Source organism: Gekko japonicus, unplaced genomic scaffold, assembly GCF_001447785.1.
Source record: "Gekko japonicus isolate JY-2015 unplaced genomic scaffold, Gekko_japonicus_V1.1 scaffold533, whole genome shotgun sequence".
Lineage (NCBI taxonomy): Eukaryota > Metazoa > Chordata > Lepidosauria > Squamata > Gekkonidae > Gekko > Gekko japonicus.
Window position 1 is genome coordinate 52948 of NW_015177023.1, and position 14526 is coordinate 67473.

A 14526-nucleotide genomic window follows, 5' to 3' on the forward strand; every position below is an offset into this window, starting at 1 on the left:
GTGGAGGCGGGGGTGGGGGCGGCGGCACTGCCAGATGCTGCTGTTGGTGGTGGACGGGATGGGGTTGCGGCGGAGGCTGCGCGTGAAGCATAGGCTGCGATTGATGGTAGGAGGGAGGTGGCAAAGGAGGTGGAGCGTAGGCGGGCGCTTGCGAGGTGGGGTTTTCCGCACTGGATTGCGTTCTCCCTGGTCCCTGGCCGGCCTGTGCCTTCCCCTTTCCAAAGGTGCGTCCTTTGGGTTTCCTTCCTGCTTGATTGTATTGGGCCGCCTTCCCCGTGGAATGGTCATGGGAGGCGTTGGCCGAAGACTGAGCGCCGTGATTAGCGTATGTCACCTCCAGAATGGAGGGATCTTCGTCCTTTATTTGCTTCCTATGACTCTTGGGGGGCTTTAGCGCACCAGCACCTCTCATGGCGATAGAGACTCTCCTAATACGGTTCCGTAACTCTGCCCATGTACCTCTCTGTGGATCGTCCAGCTGAAGATACTGTTTGGCCTGTTGGTTAAGTCCTTTCACTAGCGCTTCTCTGAAGGCGGGCACATTGTAGTTAACGGGGGCGACGGCGCCGTTCACTATCCCAGATACCCTCGCTAGCAGTTGCTTCCTAGCCAAATAGACCTCTGGATCGTCATAGGGACCTTGCTTTTCATTGTGAAAGATTTCGGTCAGACAATACTCAGGATTCAGATAGGTGATCACCTGCGTGATCCATGCCTCTCCTGTGGCTCGAACCAAGTTGCCGGAAGATATTGCTGAATTAATGTCAGCAAGGGCAGTTCCAGTGGCACACTTACGAGCCAACATGGTGAGATCCTCACCTTCCAACCCCGCATAAGAGGTGGTAGCGGTGGTGGCCCACTGCACAAAGTTCTTCTCGGTCAATGGACCGAGCTCTTCAGCAACGGCTTTGCACTCCTCCTGTCGCCAAGGGCGATTCTCCACGACAGTTTTCGTGCGTGGCCTGTTGTTGTTTATGGTCACCGTTTGATTAGTGACGCTCACCGGATTAACCGGAATGGGCTCCGTTGAGTCCGAGTCGTCCTCCGACTGCGAAGCCGGGTCCCGGTAGAGGTCCAGGTCATCCTGCTCAGTAGAGCCATCAGGATGCCTGGCAGGGCTCTCCGTATGGGAAATCCTGCCTCTATCTCTGGGCGTATCGGGCTCCTTTTTCCGGAGTGCGGGTTTCGAGCTAGGAGTCGGGCTAACCTCACCGGTAGGTTCGCGTTTGCGATTTAAGAGGTAGTCCGCAGTGGACTGTGCCTTTCTGAGCTCCTCAGTGACCGTAGTCAGAGCAGTCTCGGCTTGGGCGGCTTTCTCCTGTGCGGCTTTACACAAAAGCTTGGTCTCATGGACCTGGTCGGAGAGAGCCTTTTTGTCCATGACTAAATTGACTCGGTCAGTCCTAAGTTGCTGGATCTCATCGTCAGCAATCCTTTGGGACTCACTCAACTCTTCCTGAGATTCCAGTCTCCTCTGTTCCAACAGACCCTCATAGTGTGCCTTCTGGACATCCAATCTATTGGCGTGTTCAGATCGCTCCTTCTCAAGAGTGATCTGCAACTTTGCCACGTCCTCTCGAGCACGGGTCTCCAGGGACTTTATGTGAGCGGTCTGTTCTTCCCTGAGGATCCTTATCTCAGATTCATGTCCGTTTCCCAGGACTGTTCGCAACTGGGCCAGATCCTCTCTGGCGCGCTCCTCAAGGGAGTTTAAGCGAGCAACCTGTTCATCCCTAAGGATTCTAATCTCGGACTCGTGTCCGGCTCCCATGGATGTCTGCAACTGTGCCCGATCTTCTCGAGCTTGCTCCTCGAGAGACCGTATACGTGCAGCCTGCTCCTCCTTGAGAGTTCGGACCTGGGAATCGTGCGCTTTCCCTAGGTCTACCGCCAGTTTGGCCAAGTCCTCTCGAGCGAGCTCCTCTAGGGACTGTATATGGGCAATCCGTTCTTCCTTAATTAGTCTGATTGTGGATTCGTGTCCAGTTTTCATGAGCACTATTTGTTGGTCCCTCTCACTCAGTTGTGCCGCTTGATCTGCAATGCGATCTTGAGCCGTGCGCAACTGACTTTCCTTTTCGGCCAGTTGAGCCTTCAGAACCTTGGTGTGGTCCTTGAATGCATCCAACTGTTTGGCCGTCTCCTCCAGTTCATGATTGAGGGATCCTACTTGCTCGCGGGCGGACCCTAACTGGTTATCCTTGTCGACTATTTGGTTAAACAGAGCCTCGATATGGCCTTGCGCTGCATCTAGCTGGGCCATCCAGCTAAGCTTCAGTCGTTCCCATGCTTGTCGGGAGGATACCCATCCTAGTCCGAAGAATAGCACAGCTGTGAGAGTATGCCAAAACATTGGCAGCCAAATGGTGGACGAATCCCACCAAGCGGCAGACTCCAGCACATTGTGCACGAACTGTAGGAACGTATCCTGGCCGTGACTGAACATTGGCGACTGTGCACCCATGATTGGTGTGCGGGGGTAGTGCTCACTCGCGGGTATCTTACAGTGGTATCCGGGTGTCCGAGATGGCTCACGCCGGGTCAGCTGCAAGTATAACCTCGGTGACGGCACTAATTCAGGCAAAAGGGTTTACCCTTTGCACGTGTGGATTTTCCGAGTTAAAGAACGCTGTTCTTCCTCACGGGTTATCCAAGAACCGTGGACGGTGTGACCTTTGCGATCGCACCACCCGTTTAGATCTCTGGCAAACAGGCGTACAGAGATCAAGGCCGTACCTGAGGGTATTTCAACCCTAGGTAGCCTGAGTTTCAGGCTTTGCGGATAAGGAAGAGCTACTTCCTTTCCAGGAGCAACCAGAACCTGGACCGTAGTCCTTGAAGGGTGTTGGAATTCCGGGGGGATCAGTCCCGTTTTCCCTTGGCAGACCCAACTGCGCCAGATAGTGAGGTTTTCCCTACTGGAGAACTTAGCTCCTAGGGACGGGACGGCTACAGCGCGCAGCTTGTGCCGATCCCGTGCGAGTTGTCCTCAGCTCGCTTCGGGGGAGGGAGAATATTACGGGCGCAGCCTCTTGGCTGGGCACCGAAGTCGGGGAGCGTTTTAAGGAGACAGGGGTTTATATGTTCCTGCGTGTATGTAGTGCTTGTGCAACTGGGGGTCCCTAACCAGGTCCTCTTCGTAGTCGCGCCTCGGTGTCCACCCACAACGATAGGATCGGAGCGCGAAACCGAGGATGCTCCTGGGTTTAGAGGGAAAGGGGTAGAAATCCCTCCCGCAGTACAGATGCCACTAAAGGCCAAGCACGCAGACGGAAACCTCTCACACTTCCCTACGCTAGAGCGTCCAAACGACCAGATCGTTTCTCCACGTTTTGGGTCCTTCGGAACCAAATGGTTGGGTACTGGTTCCGAGGGGTCCAAAGGTCGCCTCACACGGGGCACCAGATCTGTTATGCCAACTTCTCCAGGAAATTCCTGGAGACCCAATCCAAGTTATCTACCAAGGAAAATTGGGTGTTTGTGGCTGTGCGTAAGTTCTATACCAGTCTATACAGAGGTCGGATGGCGAATGAGACGCTCGGCTATATCCCAGGAAGTGAGACAACACGCTAGTCCTTAAATAAATGTTGTCTTTACTAAAGGTTTTTCATCAGGCATACAAAATCGGAATCATACAAATTCATACAAGCTCCTTAGTTACAATAGTACATTAGAACAATTACAGCATAGAAAATAACAAAAGCATCAAAATGGGGAAGACACAATGGGGCACGGCTATACTCATCTGAGGTCCAGCTGAGGAAGAACTCTCCTCCTTGGAACGCTGGGCAGCCGAAATGCAGCAGCTTGTGAACTCCAAGGCACACAGGTAGGACCAGCCAAACCACGTGTGAGCTCTCTGGGTCGCGACTCCGGAGAACTTAAGTAGTAGAGTCACTTGTAGCACCTTAGTGCACTGCTATGGGGAAGGTGGGTTAACCAGAGAGACAAAGGAGAGTTTCTCCTTAAATAAACTCTTTTGGGGGCATGTGCTATCCAGCCATAAACTATCAAACCCGTCCTCTAAACTATCACTACTGGATGAAGAGGGGGTGACGAGGGGATGACGCTCTCCTAAGGGGTGGTGGCAATATGCAGATCCTACTCCTACATCAAAGGTGCCTTTTGGCAAGGTGTGAATCTTCCGTTCCCATGGACACCCTCTTGATTTGCAGATCTGGTTCCTGCTCCAAAGCCATAAACGCTATTGTCTTTAGATCTCCAAACCAGATTAAGGGAGTAGGGTCACTTGCTCTTTCCATTCCAAGAATGCCGGGGTTCGCTGGGGATTTTCCACAGCTCTCCAAGTGGGTGCAATGGCGCGGTGTCTTCTCCATCCCAAAGAGTCATGGGATACATTCCAGGGACGCACATGGTTCGTATGTGCAACGGCAGGCCCAGGCCAGCCTATTTCTAGGCAAGCATGAGATGCAGAACAAAGCAACACACAACATACAGCAATCCCTGAATACATAATGCATAGGTATTCATGCTAGAGACACACATAAGCAGCATCACCACTATACAGAAATACAAACATAAGCTCATATCGTTACATCCTCCTTCTGAAGGTGCTTCCAGTGGCAAAGCATTCAGTGGTTTGAGGGCAGTATCTGAGCAAGGCCTGTCATGGGTGGCTGCAAGTCTCACATCAGATTGCTTGAGTTCACAGAGTAAGCATCCCAGCATATCTCAAGTTCTGCCAGTATCAAGGTAGAGGCAGTGTTTCAAGTGCCATCATCCCAAGCAGTTTGCAGGTTTTAAAGATTAACACTGTGGATACATTTATTGTATACATTACAATGGAACAGGTGTTCCCCCCCCCCCTCTGAAATCTGGGCATTGGTTTAGTCTCATGGGGCTGAGTCCCTGCTCCTTAGTTCTGCCTGCGAGTTGGAATTTCATATCTGCCTCAGCTCCATTGTCCTGAAATCGGTTGCTCCCATTCCTGTATCTTCTTGCTAAGAAATGGATGTTTTGTTGAACACACCCATCCCTGGTGTGTGAATTCTAGATAAGGAACCTGAGTGAGTGCCCTATTCTTAATTTGCAAGGAAAGGGAACATCACAAACTCCATTGCTTTAAACAAGTGAGGAGCCTGTGGGTTTGACAAAAATACTGGATGAATATTATGGTGGGCCTAGTTCACAGCCACACTTTGCACTGATTTTGCACCGGTTTCCAGACATTCTCCACAGGTAGAGCACATTGCAATAATCTAATCTGGAAATTAATATGGCATATGTAATCTGGGCCATAGGATAGTACAGGGTGAGGCAGGCTCTTAAACCCACATTACACAGGATGTTTTGAATCAAGTCAGGGCTGGGTTCTTGGACTGGACTCCAACTTGCATCCTCTGAAGCCAGAGAGCAGCTGCAGACAACTGACTTCCGGAGTGCACAAGGCCTGATTTGGATAGGGACCATGCTGCAGGAAGAGAAGGGGAGAATGTGTACTGCAGTTGGGGCCTTAGCTTTCATAGCTGTGCAATTCATGATTTTGCCTTATACTCCATGAACCACATGGAGTAACCAGCTCATATAATTTGTATCTCCTTGCAATGTCTGCCAGATCACAGTCCCCATAGGAGAATGAGCAAATTCCAAGAAATTACCAAAAAGCAACTCTTCATTGATTCTTTATGAGGATCCAACACATTTTTCCAACTCAAGGGAAAAAGAGCTGATCTAAAATATTCCAAAGCAAGAAAAAGTGTCGTACATGTGAACTCCAGAGGGAAGATTCTCATATGTTATCATATAGATGCATCTTGTCATTCCAGTATTTTGCAATGCTAATAATAGTATAATCACAAAATTCAGCCTTAGATTCTCATGACACTCTTAAGATATATATTGTGATCATGCCAATTCTATCTATTTTAAAACAGTAGGAATATTAGGGGTTTTAAAACCAGCATGTTCTGATTCATTTAATTATATGTGTTTTATTTAAATATGAACTTCTTATAGGTCTAAGGACCAAAATAAGTGTTACTTGGGCAAGCTACCAACTTTTTAAAATGTTTCTATAAGCTTCCACTTGTAGGCAGTGATCTTAAATAAAGAAATGGCTGGTGGGAAGGGGGTGCTTGACTCTTTTCCATTCTTCATTGTCTGCTGATAATCACCCTCTCCAAAATGCTGAGAGACTGTTGCTCCATCTCCTGCATAACAATTGCCTGGGCCCTAAGACATGACTGTCTGCACACTGCAATCTGGGCTCTTTGCTTTTTTGCTGTACCTGAAGCACTCTACGAAAGCCTGTGAAATAAACAGTGCGGAGCAGCCTCTGTCAAGAAGTAGGTACAATCTTTTTAATATTCAAGAGAACAATACATGTGATGTATTAGGGCTAGAATATTCCAGGACTGGGTACCAGAGACTGGCTGAGCTTAGAGCTCAAGAACAATAGCCCACCAGGACTCTGGAGGTGACCAGTGAGAAACTAATGTTACGTAAATAGCCTATCCTTGGGAGTGGGGTGTGTTTGGGTGTGGTTTTTGCATGCTATTTAAACAGGGCTGTTGCCCTGAGGTTTCAGTCTTGTATCTGCTGAATCACTTAATAAAGTAGAGCTGTTCACTGCAATGCATCTTGAGCCCAGTATTTAACAACATGTTACAGCCAAAAGCACAAAGTTATTTCAAGAGATAGAAAGGACTGTGATACATTAAATAAAAAGAGATGTCATGAGATTGACAGTGCAATCCCATGCAGAGTGGCTCCAGTGGCTTTTGAGTTCAATGAGCTTAGGCTGGAATAACTTTGCATAGGATTGCGCTGATACCCAGTTCACTTAAATCTACTTAGGTCCTGTTCACACTAGGGGTTTTGGGGCGGGAGCGGGACGGATCGGGGGCGGAGCAAACGGACGCGATCCCACGGCAACATCTGGGAAGCGTTGCCTGCCCGTCCCCGATCCGTCCCTCCCGCCCGAAAACCCGCACTAAAAAGAACCACCCACCTAGGTGGTTCTTCGGTGTAGAGCGCTTCAATCCGGGCCGTGAAATCGCTGGCACGTCCTTGCGCTGGCGCATCCTGCCCCCCGGGCGAACTGCGCATGCTCGAGCATGTGCAGTTTGGCAGCCTCCCCCCGACTCTTCCTTCCCAGCATCTGATCGTGCCAGGGAGCAATGGCGCGCGGTGCACGGGATCCGTGGGATCCCACCCGCGCGTCTCTATTTTGGTGCGGCTCTATTTAGCCATGCTTTGACGGGTGTTTTCCCTGCCGTGTGGCAGGGGCCTTAGCTAGTACTTTCTCTGACGAAAACTTGCATACATATTCTCAGATTCTGTAGTCCAAAGGTCCATGTCAAAAGCAGGTTCTGTGTTCCAAAAGCAATCATCTTGCATTCCCGTTTCCCCCAACATACATGCCAAGTCAGAGCACAGGGTAGCAGAAAGTGGAAAGAGTGATCTTCATAGGCCCAATGTCCCAATACAGTACAAATATACCTCACTTTTTGTTCTTTCATTATCTTGGATGGGATGTGCATGATGGGAACAAGAGACTTAGGTTCTTAGGGGCTTTGGCCATCATACTGAATCTTTCAGAAAAGGAAGTGGTTTGCCTATTTGGTTTTAAAAATATTGAGTCAATCCCTGTCATGAAATAGGAGCAAAGAAAAACCCATCAATTGGATTGTACCTTGTAAGATGGTTTCACAGAGGGGAGGTGAAATATGAATTGACCATCAATCAAGATAGAGGGGCTTAACGAAACCCATAAGTGCCACGCCCTCACTGAATTTGACTTGTTTCCCCTACGTAGCCTTCCATCCATAGCTTTCTCAAAACACTAGCTAAAGATATAGAGACAAGGACTGCCCCCTCCCACTGGGCTCTCCTGTAAACTGAGCATATAAACGTGGTACTCCGGCAGTCTAAAGTGAAGCTTTGATTTTAAAAATGAGTTCAGAGTGTGCAAGTAATCACAGCAATTAAAATACAGAACAGACCTTAGTTTTTAAACATGAAGGCTGGGAATTCAGAGGAACTAGTAGATCCTAGCAACAGGTTATTAAAGTGGTATTGCTCTATAGCACAGTGTCAGTTACCATTTTTTAAGACCTCAGAAGGTCCTGCAGTGGCATGGGGTGCAGGGAAGCCTGCCCATGTGGACAGGACCTTTTAAAATACCTACCCATTCACAAGGTGTGCAAATGTGCTGGGACAGTGTTCTTTCAAAAAAAAGGTTATAACAAAGCAGGTTTGAGAAAGACTGGAGCAAAGTTGGTGAAAACCTGGAAAGTGGACATTGGAAACCTGTAAAGAGGATGACATTGTGTGGATGCTAACATAAAAACACCACAGTTTGGAAGCAAGCATGGAAGAAGAGAAGAGTTGTTTTTCACTACCCAAAGGAGTATTGGAGCAGCTTACTCCCCCCCCACCCACAACAGTCACCTTGTGAGGTAGGTGGGGCTGAGAGTATTCTGAGAGAACTGTGACTGGCCCAAGGTCACCCAGCAGGCTTCATGTGGAGGAGTGGGGAATCAAACCTGGTTCTCCAGATTAGAGTCCGCCACTCCTAACCACTACACCAAGCTGCCTCCAACACCAAACTGGCTCCAACACCAAGCTGGAGCAAAACATCCATGTGGAAGCAGCCTGCCATTACTTTTGCGGTAATAAGTAACAGAAAAAAGAGGATTGAATGAGAGAAGAGGGTGCAAGAGACCCAGCAAATACATGTTAAAGCTAAGCAAATCAAATGTGATAGATCCAAATGTTATGATCGAAGCACTGTGGGTCTGGCGGGCTTGTTCATGAACATTAATAAACATGAAAATTCACCAACAATGCATGGAACAGAAAGAGAGAGGTTAAACACACACACAAATAGGGTGGCAAACTATGAAGTGAATTAATCATATGGGTTATGGACTAAGGACTTCATAATTAAACATGTAAGGTATGAAGGTAAAGTACCAGAATACATGAAGAGAATAATTCCTTTAGTCAGCAAATGGGCAATAACAGGAAAGGAATTTTTGTCTGGGGATACTGAGCAGTTGTATAAACATATGATGCAAAGGCTTTTTCAAATAGACATAACATTGCCATATGTTCCATCAAAAAACTGCAGAGGAACTTGGGGAGAAAACAGAATGATTTAAGACTGGCTATACTCATCTCTGCCATCACTTGGTTAGCTGAGCACAGACAGCAAAAGGTAAGGAGTGCAGTTAAATGAGGACACATTGAGAGACCAGAGTGTGCCCCAGAGAGCCTTGGGCTGAGATAATGAAAGCTAGTAAATATCACCAAGGAGCTGCTGCCTTCCTCAGAGCATAGATGGAAAAGGACGCTGCAGTTGCATTAAGTCCTTTGATCCCTCATTGCATATGCAACAGTGCCTTCATGAGCACAACAGTAGCCCATTAACATGGTTATACCTATTTCCAGGGCTGTTTTGTAGAAAAAGCCCAGCAGGAACTCATTAGCATAATAGGCCACACCCAACAGCAGAAAGTCATTAGCCTATTAGGCCACACCCCATGCCTTCACTTGGCTTGCCTGGGCAGGCCCCCCCCCCTGGGAGGCTGGGGAAGGCACAGGGAGGCATTTAAATGCCTCCCCGATCCTTCCAGGGGCCCCCTGGATCGCCTGCCTCAGAGTCACTGGGGTGTGTGTGTTGCTCTCCTGGCCTTCCCACTGTAGCCACACATGCAGAGGTTTTGGCTGTAGTGGGCGTGGCCAACTCTGAAGCCAGCCGGAACTCCGTTCCTGTGCGTTCCTGCCCAAAAATAGCCCTGCCTATTTCCCAATCACATCTGGCTATGTGTAGATGGCTAAGGATGCAAATGGGTCGGGGAGTGTCTCTACCAATGGCAAAGAATGTACACCATTGCAGATCTCCCTTCAAAATCAGTTCAGAAACTCCCATTGGTGCAGAATGCTGCAGCTCAGCTATTATCAGGAGCTGGATGCAGCACGCATATTACTCCACTGGCTGCCCATCAGTTACTGGGCTTAATTCAAAGTATGGGCTATGACATGCAAAGCCCCTCATGACCTCGTACTATCATATCTGTAAGACGGTCTCTCCCTCTATGCTCCGCCACAACAGCTTCACACATCAGAGCAGGGCCCTCTGCAGGTGCCAACCTGCAAATGGGCAAAATCAACAGCTGCCCATACCGGTGCCTTCTCTGTTGTGGCTCCTGCCTGGGGGAATGGCCTGCCCAAGGAGGTCGGGAAGGCTCCCAGTCTCCGGGCTTTCTGAAAACTGTGTAAAACAGAATTATTCAAGGGGGCACTGTTACAAAAGGTGTCACAAAGTTACTTGGATAAATTATTGGGGACTCTGGACTGTACTGCTGTGTATAGGTTGCTGTGGGTGGGACCCTATTGTGTAATTTTGCATCTTTCAGTGTGCCATGTTAACAGTTACACCTTGTTTCAGTTCTGTTTTTAGACATCTAATTGGTTCTACAACCCAAATCCTGTTTCATTGTTTACTGAATGTCCCATCTTCTTGATTGTATTGACTCAATCTGCGTAATCCTCCTTGAGTCCAAATGAGAAAGGTGGACTATAAATAATGTAAATAAATAAATACATAAAATAACTAATGTTTCAATCCCTAATCTCCCATTCTATTTAAGCCCCCCCCCCCAACCCAATGAGCCTATACTTGTGTTCTCAGCATGGCCAAATGGAGAAAGTAAACACTGATGTCTTTGGCAAATGATATCAAGTCATCACTTGCTGAATGTGCACAATCTACCACCATGATTCTACATTCTACCACTATGATTGTCCAATGGCACAATCCTAAGAACACTTAACGGGAAGTGAATCCCATTGAATAGAGCATAGTAGAGTTTTGAGTAGACCTGCTAAAGATTACTCCTAGAGTCAGAAGTTGGTTGAGCATGTTCAGTTGAGGCGTGTGTGAGTAATAGGACATTTTGGGCTCAGGGGGAAACTGGCATGTCCTTTCTTGGACTGAATCAATGTCCTAAAATAATTTTTGAAGCAAAGGTATGAGCACATTCAGCCAAGCACGCTATACACAAGGCCTGGTTATCTTCCTGTTTGGCTGTCAGCTGGACAACAGAACTGGTGAATTCCACCACTGAAATACCCTGAGATTTGGAAGGACGGAGCACGAGGAGGGCAGGTTTGGGGAGGGGAGGGGCCTCAGTGGGATTTGACAGATGGAGCACAAGGAGGGGGGAAATGTAAAATGAACAAGAACAACAAAACCGTCAAAAAAGTTTGATGCATAGCACAAAAAAGGAAATGAATTTGTGGCAAAAACAGTGTTCTAAGCCAAGAAAGATAGTAGACAACCAAGATTATACTGGGGGGAAAAACATATTTTCATCACCTCAATTACTGGAATTGTGGGAAAGCTCTTTCTTCAGTATCTGATCCAGTGCGCATAGTGCTACTTAAATGGATACCCATGCTAGGCCATGCATGTTTCAAGCATTCCAACACTTGTCAGTCCCAAATACTGCTTCTACAAGGATCATTTAAGAGTTTACATATATCGGTTCAGGCAAGGTTCAGTATGCCTCCAAAGAGAAATGAAAGACATGGAGATGGGTATGTCCTGACCAAGATACAAAACAGCAAAATGAGAGACAATTGATGTGGGGTTTACCAAAAAAGTGGAAGTTACCTGAGGAGAAGGAGATCTAGACAAAAGGAAAGATTGTGTAGCCAGGAATAGGAAGTTGGGAAAGACTATGGAGAGTCAGTAAGCAAAAGCCAACAATAATTGATTCATTTATACTTGGAAGTATTTTTCATTTATCCTACATATTTCAAAGAAAAATTAAATAGAAATAGTGAGGAGTTTTCAAGTACTTCCCCCTATACACATTTAGCTATAAAATAGGTTGATTAAATAGCAGACTTTAAAAAATATTAATGTCCTGCAGATGAAAATGCTGACTGGTTACATCAGATGTTCTCAATACATTGCTATAACAGGGTTATAGAATTTACTGTTCGGAATGAAATTTTATTTTAATTTGTGTGGGATTTGGGACATGTGGACTAAAACTTAAAGCCACCTATTTATTTGTGGCTAAATACAATATAATTGAGTCCAGTTTAAGGTGTTGGTGCTTACCTTTACAGCCCTTTTTGACCTGTGGCCCACACATTTTTGCTCAATGCAGCAATGCCTTTTAGTTTTCCAACCCCTGTAGGGTACAGTCTGCTGCTATGTGCATGCAGGCTTTTTCAATAGCTGTTACATTGTTAAGGAATAGTCCTTCAGAAGGAATTTGAAGGGAGGCTGGGGAGCAGTGACATGGAAGCGTAAAGGTCGACTAATGGCATGACATTATTTCCAGGAAAACCAAGAAGTGATGTCACGCCTATCTAAGAAAGGCTGAAACTCTGTGGTAAAACAAAAGAATTTTTGGCAATTCCTTGAGAGGAGAACCTAGCAGGGGTGTCAGTCACCTCTAGGAATTGCCCGAAGTTCTATGGTAAAACCATAGAGTTTCAGCCAATTTCTATAGAAGAGACATGATGGTTCCTCAGAAGCATGATGGTTCCCCAGGGTTCCTCAGCTGATGGCCATTTAAATTTTTTAAATTTTATTTAATTAGAAATAATTTTATTATTTATTTTTAATTTCCACATGGAGTGGAAATGGAGAACAAAGGCTGAGATGCTAGTAGCTGGCACTGACAGTTAACTGTATAAATCTAGCAAGGGCCTGGCTGGATGGGAAGGTGCTAAACAGTACCTTCAGTTTAGACTGCCTGAGGTGCAGCAGCACTGATGCCATCATCTCCCAAATTTTCAGTAAGCATGACTTGAGAATACATCAAAAGGAACTGAGCACTGGGAATCTGTTTGACTTTCAGGGGTACATTATAAAGGCTGATGCACATGGTCATTGTCTTCCTAGAACAGAGGGTAACATTTTGATGGAAAAAAGTACATCATTGAACCAATAGACACTATAAAGATTCTGATAATTCGTACAGAAATTTTACTTAATACACTGATGGGTGCTGACCAATCCTGAGCCCATTGGGGAGGGCGGGGTATAAATATGAAAAATAAAAATAAATAAATAAATGTTGTAGAACATAAGATAAGAGCTAATGATAGAAAGGCTAACACAAGAGTGTAGAAAAGTTGTCTGAGATGATTATGTCAATGATACGAAGGGAGATGCAGTTAATAGATTGTAAAAGACCAAGAATATTTGTGAGGGAAAGCTGTATAGTGGTTGTTGTCACTAGGGATAGTCTATCATGATGACTGGATAAGCAATTAGATAAGTAGATGAGAAGAGATGAGACAAGAAATACTGAAGGGTGTTTAGAACAGGTTGGTGAGATCATACATATTTACAAGCTTGCTGGCAGCTTGTAAAAAGCTGCTATAAGTTCTGCACACATGTTTAAATTCTAATGAATCTCCCTGGGTGCCCTTGAACTAGTCGCTCTCTCTTAGCCAAATCTACCTCACAGGGTTATTGTGAAGATTAACTGGAGAGATGATGTAGGCCACTTTGAGTCCCTGATGGGGAGAAAGGCCAGGGTATAGATGAAGTAGATAAGTAAATAAATGTTCTAAATAAACAAACGAACAAATTTTCAGTGATCGAAAAAAGTCAAAGCTACTCAATGAATGGGTGCTCATCGTTTTGAAACATAGATCAACATAGAAGACATTTAATGGAAGAAAGCTATATGTAGCAGTTTGATTACAAACTCATATGCCTTGGAAATGCTGAATTGTTTTGGGTTGGGGTTTTGTTTTTTGTAATTCATTTTCCCACTAGGGAATGGGACCTCCTGAGAGGTTCAAAAAGATTTCTAGAAGTGTGTCCCCATACACATCAGATATCTGGTAGAGGTGTTATCATACATATCACACAAAATAAACCCGTAACTAAGGTACTCTTCCATTTTTTTCCTGTGGACAAAGCAAAATTCTCCCTCTAGCAGAGCAATGCCTACCAAAAGCCTCTTCAATATCTATGCAGCCCATTTCAAACAGTGAAGTAAATGGGTGGTATCTTTTTCTCACAAAATTCGCACTGATAACCTAGTGTGAAAAACAACTCATGGAATCAGGCATCAAAGATGTATAGCCCCTCTCTCCCTCCCTCCCTCCCTCTCTCCCTCCCTCTCTCTTTCTCCCTCCAATTTACAAAAATGTCTGTATGAACCTAAATTAATCTCTGGTAAACTATTACAAATTATATTGCAATTATATGTTCATATACCATAGCTCAATTTTATTTTTTTTAACCAGGAGTCTAAATTTTAAGCTACAGGTTCTGGTGATAAAATCATTTAAACTCCTCTGAGAAATGCCTTTCATCCTCTTTATTGGACTCACATTCCTGGTGGCTTTCATATCAGCAAGAAGAGTATCTGAGATAATTGTTCCTTCCATGGAGGATCAATACTGCATAATCCATCAAAGTGAGGTAGTCCTTTCTACTTGTCCAGATTTCATTCTGTAGACAAATTCTCACTTCACAGAGAAATGGATATAGTGTTTTACTCCTTTTGCCTGCACAGAAAA

The 14526-nt window shown here is 45.8% G+C and overlaps 1 protein-coding gene across 1 annotated transcript; it reads right to left on the reverse strand.

Annotated features, from left to right (window-relative positions):
- Positions 1-28: 28 nt before the first annotated feature.
- Positions 29-1993, reverse strand: LOC107124346 (the record flags this gene model as incomplete). Its single annotated transcript, XM_015427791.1, has 1 exon — positions 29-1993. A coding segment is annotated over exon 1 (1965 nt), but the record flags the coding sequence as incomplete, so codon positions are not given.
- Between the last annotated feature and the right edge of the window lie 12533 nt (positions 1994-14526).